This window comes from Ochlerotatus camptorhynchus, unplaced genomic scaffold (assembly GCF_037179485.1).
Source record: "Ochlerotatus camptorhynchus isolate MF236.1 unplaced genomic scaffold, CSIRO-AGI_Acam_v1.1 ptg000038l, whole genome shotgun sequence".
NCBI classification, from domain to species: Eukaryota; Metazoa; Arthropoda; class Insecta; order Diptera; family Culicidae; genus Ochlerotatus; species Ochlerotatus camptorhynchus.
Genome location: NW_027040529.1, coordinates 2,688,948 through 2,697,745, shown reverse-complemented (window position 1 = coordinate 2,697,745; position 8,798 = coordinate 2,688,948). Strand labels below are relative to the sequence as shown.

Below are 8,798 nucleotides of genomic sequence, written 5' to 3'. Positions count from 1 at the left end.
ATCTGGGTGTATTCTACCCAAATTTAGGCAGTTTTGAAATAGCGTGAAGAAATTTTTTTTGAAATTTGCCGTGATATTCGAACCAAAATTCTAACCAATTTCTATTTCTAACCATTTTTCATATAGTTCACCCCTTGCTAATCAAAACAAATCACGCACATAACGATACCAACAAATAAACAGTATAGTTTACTGTCACACTACTGTCAAACCAACCGTGCTTCCCTCTCGCGATTCCCGTTTTCATATCAAAATGTGCTCACGATCGTGCTCGTGCAGATAATTTACGCATTACCCGAAGATTTTCGTTAATATTTCAGTAAAAGTGCTACCAAAATGTATCGAATGCTTAGCTTAAGAAGCCTATCTAAGAATAAGAACAAAATATTATCCAATAAGACTAGTGTTGTGCGGCTCAATCCGGAGCTGATATGCTTCGAGAATTTTACCCATTTATGTAACCAGCAGGGTGGAGCTGTGCCCGAAGAGATCACACTGCTGAGAAATGGTGAGTTAAATCGAAATTCATTGTCGCTTGACACGCAGCTATTTTTGATCTGGATGCGACTTTTAAAGATTCGACGGGTATTGCGTATTATTTAAATTCTGTATTCCCTAGCCGCTTCCTATCTTGGGAGGTTATGTTTTGTTTGTGATGCAATCAAAACAAACCAAACCGCAGCTATGTAAACAAACATTGATCATACTGATTTTTTTATGTTTCAGATGTTTCCACAATCAAATTCGACATAATCAAACGTGTTCACTCGACTACTCCAACACTCGAAGTGCTGGAGCTTGCAGAAAAGAAAAAACGGAAGAAAAGTACTGGCAAAAAATTTACAGAATTGTTGAAAGGTAAATTTTCTGGTTTAACTTTTCGAAGAGATGAATATGATGTAAATGAATAATTCATATTGAATTTCAGTTACTGACACATCAACCAAGCAGACCAAAGCTTCGATTCAGCAATTGAAAGCTAAGAAGCTGTCGGATTTTATCAATTCACAAATTTCTCGCAAACAGTGCCCGTCTTCAGTGGGGGAATCCTCTGTCGGTCAGAGGAGTAGCTTGCAGAACACTCCAGAAGCATCCGAATTAAATTTTGTAGAAACTCCCGTAATCTACATCGGCAAAGATATGAAGGAGACAGAATTACCCAATGCAACATTGGCAGAAATTCTTGAAAGCTATCGCACGCTCAAAGAACTTCACGAGAGGCGTCATTCGGGTGGAGCAATAGCCGTGGAGGATGCCATTGAAGAGGAATTTCTTGAACCGAACGAGGGTTTAGTAGAAGAAGGGATCATTGAAATTCCCCCTGTTCAGAAACAGAGACGTAAGTCAAAGAAAGATAAACAAGCACCAGAAAAAGGCAAAAAGTTCTCTTCGAAGTATTACAAAAGCTCCGAACTGGAAACGTTGGCACGACAGAAAAGCTTCCACGTTACGCTGCATGCCTATTTGGATATCTGCCTCACTAGCGGGATGATTAATCGTGCCTATGCAACCGTGCTGAACTACAGGCACAAGCGGAAACGAAAAGTTTTAGATGTAGAAATCTACAACATCCTTTTACATGGTTATGCCGAGAATGGTAACATTTTGAAAATCAAGGACATCATGAAAATTTTGAAGGAGGACAACATTGAACCGAACCCACAGACCTATGCTGCCATTTTCGAGTGCCTTGGTCGGTTAGAAACGACCGAAGAAGTGAAAGACGATGCACATGCCTACCTCCTAGAAATGGAAGCCAAAGGATACACTATGGACATAGTGTTGGATCGCAGTAAGTTTATACGTGACCAGCGAGAAACTGTGCTTAGTTTGTTCAGTGAGCTGAACGCAGGTTATAGTCCGAAATATACTGCTCCGCCGTTACTTTACAGCAACCATTTACTGAATGTGCTGAATGAGACCGTTAAACCAATCGATGCACAGAAACTCAGCGAAGGTGATGCAAAAGTGACCGGTTCAGAAATTATGATCCCAAAAGCAGGATTCACTCGGGATCAACTGGAACAGTTTAGTAAATCGCAAGTAGAACTCGAATTGAAGGGATATCTCACGGTGAAAAGCATACAAGAATTTCCCGAACTGAACGAAACGGTTAAGCAATATGTGAGTATGATGGTAATTGATGAAATCGGTTCGACTGAAACTTACTGTTCTTTTGGACATTCTAGCGCAAAGAACTGGAGGAGCTTCGAAAAGTTTGGGCCAAACAAATCACGATGGCGTTTCACCGCGACGTAAACACTCTGAAAGCAGTGACAGAATCCAAATCGAGCCGAGCCATAAATCTGTTCCCCTACCTGAAAGCCCTCAGCGTTCAGCAATACACGGAAATCATGCTCGACGAAGCACAGATGTTAATCGAGGGATCGGACACATTCAGCATCATAGTTTCCCAACTACACAGAGAACTGGGTCGAAAGGTGGAAGCTCGGTATCACGTCGAACAGAAACGCCGAAGTGGAGTGCTGGATAAGACGTGTGAAATTTATAGTTTGTACTGCGACGCCCTTGCGGAAGGGAATTGCAGTGACAACTCGAGACAACTATGGCAAAGGTTGGTGCATGAAAACAGACACGAAGGTCCCAGCCTAGATATCCAGAGTGTTACTTGGCCGAAAGCTGCGGTTAATGGAGTGGGAAAATTCTTGTATAATATCCTTAAGAACGATCTTAAGATCAATGTAAATGCTACCTCCCGAGGGAACCGACAGGTAAAACTGGTTCCTGCCTTTTACTCGCTGTTCAGGTATGAGGCGAAATTAGCTAAGGAACAAATAAAACCACACCCAGTTATGATTAAGCTTCATCGAAAGTCCCAGCAAGATAACCTCAAGTTCGATATTAATTTAGTACCGATGGTGTGTCCTCCCCAGCCTTGGAGTACACCGGTGAATGGCGGATATGTTTTGGCAAAATCAGATCTCATTCGATTGCCTCAACAAGCTCACCAACAGTCCGAACGAATCAGTGAGGCCAATCCCCAGGATATGTACCCAACTCTGGATGCACTCAATCAGCTTGCAAGTATCCCTTGGAAAATCAACGGAGAAGTCCTGGATATAGTGCTGGAGGTGTTTAACAAGGGTGGTAATGCAAAGCTCGACGTTCCAGAGCCACCCAGTTCACTACCTCCGATTGTAGATGCAATACCTCGAGACAAAATGACCGGCTTTGATCGGTTCAATATGATACGAAAAAAGATGACTCATCGCCGGAAACAGGGCGACATGTATAGTTTATGGTGCGACGCTTTGTATAGGCTTTCGTTGGCAAACCACTTTCGTGATAAGGTATTCTGGCTTCCACAGAACATCGACTTCCGTGGTCGAGTTTATCCCATTCCACCACACTTGAATCACTTGGGACACGATCTAGCCCGCTGTTTGATGGTCTTCCACCAAAAGAAACCTCTTGGACCTGATGGTTTCAATTGGCTTAAGCTACACTGTATCAATTTAACCGGATTGAAGAAACGAGATTCAGTTGAAGACCGGTTAAAATATGCAGACGAAATAATGGACGATATTTTGGACTCTGCAGATCGTCCTTTGACTGGAAGAATGTGGTGGAGTTCGTCCGACGAACCATGGCAGACGTTAGCTTGTTGTATAGAAATCGCCAAAGTTCATCGTTGCCCTGATCCGGCCAAATTTATGAGCGGTTTCCCAATCCATCAAGATGGGTCCTGTAACGGCCTCCAACACTATGCAGCCCTTGGTCGTGATACAGCAGGAGCGGTTAGTGTGAACCTCGCACCTTCTCATGTACCCCAAGACGTTTATAGTGCGGTAGTGGCCCTGGTGGAGGAAAGCCGCGCCAAGGATACTGAAAACAACGTCAAGGTTGCTAAAATCCTCGAAGGCTTCATCACACGAAAAGTCATCAAACAAACTGTGATGACCACTGTTTACGGTGTAACCCGTTACGGCGCCCGAAAACAAATCGCTCGTCAACTTGAATACATCGACGAGTTTCCAGAGGAATGGGTCTGGCCTGCTTCCAGCTACCTAACAGTGAAAACCTTCAATGCCCTGAGTGAAATGTTCACCTCGGCGAAGGAAATACAAGATTGGTTTACCGATTGTGCGCGGCTCATTTCGGCCGTTTGCGGCCAGAACGTCGAATGGATCACCCCTCTTGGACTACCGGTAGTTCAACCCTACAATCGCTCCGATAGACCAATTTCGTCTAAAACGGTTCATTTTCCTGAACACTTTTCGATGGACTCGTACGAAAAGCCCAACATCATGAAGCAGAAAAATGCATTCCCGCCCAACTTTGTGCACTCGCTGGACTCGAGCCACATGATGTTGACCTCGCTGTTCTGTGAACGGGCCGGATTAACATTCATTTCTGTGCATGATTGCTACTGGACTCATGCCTGCACGGTGCCCACGATGAATAAGGTAAGTTTAGTCAATCGGTTTAATGACAATATCTAACTAAACATTTTCACAGATATGCCGTGAACAGTTTGTCGCCCTGCATTCGGAACCGATTCTCGAAGATCTTTCCAATTTTCTGGCACAAAAGTATAGCTACAATGAAAGGTAAGTTTGAAAAAAAATTAGGTATTTTATTCAGCCAAGCTCAAACTGGATCTCCCTACAATTCCAGTGAAATCACCAATGATGGATCGGTGATAGATCTGACTAAACGTAAACTGAACCGCATACTGCACCAATATCCGGACAAGGGAGACTTCGATCTGCGGCAAGTGTTGAAGTCGGTGTACTTCTTCAGCTAAAGGTGCATAATGCAAAAAAAATCTTACTAGGGATATATAGGGGTAAGGTTAGAGTCTAGTCAGTTGTGATTTGTGCATTCGATCGAAACTCGCCAAGTGTTTTTTACTTGGCCTCCGAACAGTTGGTAAGTTGAACCATTGTGATTGTAGCGATTGTTTATCGCTCATTTTTTTTAACTCGCCGCCCTAATCATTTACATAAGGCTTTATGTGGTAGCAAGCAGGACTGATACAGAATAAAGTGTTGTATGCATCGTATCGATGGCATCGTTTGGTGGTAGAGCTAAAAGAAATGTCCGTCATTCTCATTCGTATATAATGTGTACTCTGCCGGTGGACGCATAACGTTCAACGTCAGCATCTTATTTTTGAACTTGTCGTGGGTATCCAATCCCGAAGCGTACAACGAAGGATCAGATTAGAATCCCAAGGATCTTCGGGGTTGAAATTTTTACCATTTCCCCTGCGTTTTTCCTCAGATATTTGCCACTCATTAGTCTCAATTGGAATGGACTTCGAAGGGATAACCACAGCTGGAGCTGAGTGGATTGGGCGAAAACATCTCGAGTTCGGCGCCGGAAAAGTTCTTCCGCTGAAGCCTGCGGAGACCGAGAATCCTATTTTCGAAGCATAACAGGTCTTCATGGGGAGATGTTTGATAGTTTTCATTTACAGCTGCATCAGATCGTAGCTTGGCAGGCTTGAACGGTTGGTGGTGTGTAATTAGGAGGTGGTAGAAGGCATGATAATCAGCTATACGATAGGCTTTGGTGACATCTTAGAGGACACGCACTTTTGAGTCGATCAGATGATATAAACCTGGTTCGACGATGTTGCTCTTAGGGTAAGATTGAACTATCGCCCGTTCGAGCTCTGGGTTTACTATGAGTTTCATTCATCATCAATCATTGAATCAACAATTCAAAGGGACATCGAGCCAGAATCTAGTGGACGGGTTGTATTTGCTTGAGGCTTTGATGGCTTCCACCCAAGTAGCAATTTTGGTTTGTGAGGGTTTACACCATGATTTATACTTGTAGAATGCTTTAAAACTTCGATAAAACTTTCAATGTTACTTGGGCAGTTTTTTCCTTTTGGTTTGTTTTTTCCGTCGATCTTGTTTTCCGTGCTGAGCACCAATGCTACCGACGTGCCAGGAAGGCAGCTCCCACACCTGGACCCTACCTATCGACCCATCAACTCATGAACCGGGGACCAACGGCTTTACTTCCCATCCGAAGGAAGGCGTGATCAGAGATGTTATGCCTCAGAACATCCCAGCGGCGCCGACTGGGATTGAACCCAGGCCTGCTGGGGTGAGAGGTAATCACGCTTACCACTACACCACTGGCGCCGTTACTTACTTGTTACTTGTTACAACCTCTTCAGGGTTGCCAAACTCGTAGAATACTGACACCTTGATAGGCAAACTTTGATTGTCCTTGATAGGCACGTTCGGCACAGTGCTTGGCAGAGCTGTCGGCACGAATTAAGGTGTGTAGAGTTGCTACCATTGGTGTTTGTATTTCTTTTAATAAGGTGATCCATGAGACGTTTCGAAGTTGACCTGACAGCTAAAAAGCTCACTTATCGCACCAATACAACCGGACGTAAAAATCTCTATAGCAACGATAGCAACGGACAGCTGAGATTGAACCAATGATTAATCGTTAGAAATCAAGAATTACTAGAAAAACTATGCATGGGATTGATCATGATCCGACAAAAATGTATCCAAGATTTTTTGAAGACCGGTTTGGAGTATTATTTGAGAATGAAGCATAAAAAAATAATTGGAAAAACTTTCAGTGAGGAAAATCAGGATAAAACATTGTCAGGTTTTTCCTTATTTTACTTGCACAGGAGGCGTACCAGCCCCAGGCTGGAAGCCTTCCTAATACAGAAAACTTAACTTAACTTAACTTATTGTACTTGCAATTTTCTTCCAAATTTCATTAAAAAACATTTTTCAGATTATATTGTTTATGGATTGCTGAGATAATTTTCTTATCATTTCACTATACACTACACACGATGCTTGGATCATGAGTTATGAATTCCGGGAAAATCCGAAAACTTCAACTATAATTTTCCGGAAAAATTAACCACCTTGAATTGTTTCATTTTTTTTTTTCGTTTAGATTACCATAAACTCCGCTAATAATATTTGAATTGATATTTTGCTTAACGCCGTGTTCGGGGTATCATCTAAACCATTTGTGGAATAGTTCAATTATTTTACTTATCATTCGTTTATGTTTTTTATTAGGGTCTTCCTGCGGCCGAAATTTCATTGATTCTTTCGGCCCAAATATGTTCGATAATATAAGAAAAACCCATATCTTAAAAAAGTCCATAACTTTTTAATATGTAGAATCCCGAATTATAAGTCCTAACATAATATAAACAGAGACAAACAGACATAACACATTGAATATTTCTCATCTGTGGTGGGTAGTACGCTGAACAGATGGCGGTAGTGTGTAAACGTCAAACGAAAGGGAATTGACTATGCGCGCCACAGGTGTCTGACTGAGATACTTTTAAATTGATCGTTAAATGCTTGTTCGATGAACAACTTCTGAGTGTTGTGTCTTTTTTCTCTGTGATATAAACATATTCGAAGTTCATCTAAATGTACGGTAGCCCTGAGAATACACCTTTTAAATTAGAAGTGATAAAAGGATCCATAAAACAAACCTACTCCTTAAAAACACACAAACGATCTATAAAACTCCGGTGAAAATATCTAATAAAGTGTGGCGCGCAGCAGTGAGCAGGGAGGCCTGGAGCTACAATTACTAGCGCTGAAATGTAAGTCAATCGCAATCAACCGACACCTACAAGAGAGAATCCCTTCCTTTTTATAGATCCCTTCTTTTCCACGATAATCCCTGCCCAATCATCTCAATAGATCTTCCCATCCTTAGACAAATCCTATCAAACTTCTCAAATTCTCCACCAAATGCAACATAACCCCTCCGCCGATCAAATCCACAAGCGCACTTCGTCTAGCAAACCGAGCTGCCAAGGGTGGAACGTAACAGTCCAACAAATGACCGTGCGTGGCCATGGCGAAACATTGCATCGATACAGATTACTTCAGCGCAGCGTACGAAACTTTACTTGTTAGTGAACGAGAAGATCGAGCACCGCAAACTAATATTCGTGATACGGCAAGTAGATGTCGAAAACTGTACACATTCTGGCATCAATACAGCAGAAACTCGCTTCCACAAGTAAGTTCAGAACTATTCCACAGCCGCAGACAGTAATGAGCAAAGGCGGGCGCATACTTTTTGCCTGTAGATTTGAAGACATACTTCAAATCTCCGCGTACATCGTACGGGTTAGGCAAAAGGTGTGCGTTTGACTTTGTACTATCGCATTAATGGCCCTTCGCTCATTTTCAACTTCTATTCAATTTTCAAACCGCCGTACTCTAACGGATTTATCCACCTACCCTCTTCTAAGATCATTCTCTAGCTAATAAATTATCACACTAAAGCTTCATGTTAGATAGCATTTCCAACCAACCCTAAATGAACGCGTCATTGGGACGGTACTAATGTATATTTTTGGTCGCTATTGAAAATTTAGTCGATTGCTGAATTTATGTATGGAGAGAGTAGTTGGACAGCTCAGGTGCTACTAGCGTACAGCACAATCGAGTAGTGCACGGTGTTATGACGCGGAAGTAGCACTTTTCAATCGGGAGAGACGTGGCTTAGAGATTTACAAGAATGACTGCACTGCCGGTGGAAGCATAACTGTCCCATAATTCGACTTTTTTTGGGATTATGATGCTTAACGAGATAAATCAATACATATTTTTGAAATATTATATTCAAACATGTAATTTGTTCTAGAAAAATTTAAAAAAAAAAATGTAAAGTCGTTTTGTCCCATTGCAAAAATTCACGCATATCTGTCCCACTGCTCCAATTTTTAATACGTATAAGAAATTAATCAAAAATTATAGTCTGGTATCCAAATAATACATCGTTAACATATTACAAGCTCCAAACGA

General features: G+C 42.0%; 1 protein-coding gene across 1 annotated transcript; it reads left to right on the top strand.

Annotated features, from left to right (window-relative positions):
* Positions 1-219: 219 nt before the first annotated feature.
* Positions 220-5,024, top strand: mtRNApol (mitochondrial RNA polymerase). Its single transcript, XM_065234577.1, has 6 exons — positions 220-508; positions 727-858; positions 929-2,124; positions 2,190-4,427; positions 4,480-4,571; positions 4,639-5,024. The coding sequence occupies exons 1-6, from the start codon at positions 337-339 to the stop codon at positions 4,766-4,768; spliced, it is 3,960 nt and encodes a 1,319-aa protein (XP_065090649.1). The 5' UTR covers positions 220-336; the 3' UTR covers positions 4,769-5,024.
* Positions 5,025-8,798: the final 3,774 nt, after the last annotated feature.

What these genes read in the sequence shown, in the direction of transcription:
- mtRNApol (XM_065234577.1), top strand. Translation starts at nt 337, where the DNA reads ATGTATCGAATGCTTAGCTTAAGAAGCCTATCTAAGAATAAGAACAAA. An exon ending in ATTTACAGAATTGTTGAAAG is followed by an intron (nt 859 to 928) that starts GTAAATTTTCTG and finishes ATTGAATTTCAG; the next exon opens with TTACTGACACATCAACCAAG. An exon ending in CGGTGCCCACGATGAATAAG is followed by an intron (nt 4,428 to 4,479) that starts GTAAGTTTAGTC and finishes ACATTTTCACAG; the next exon opens with ATATGCCGTGAACAGTTTGT.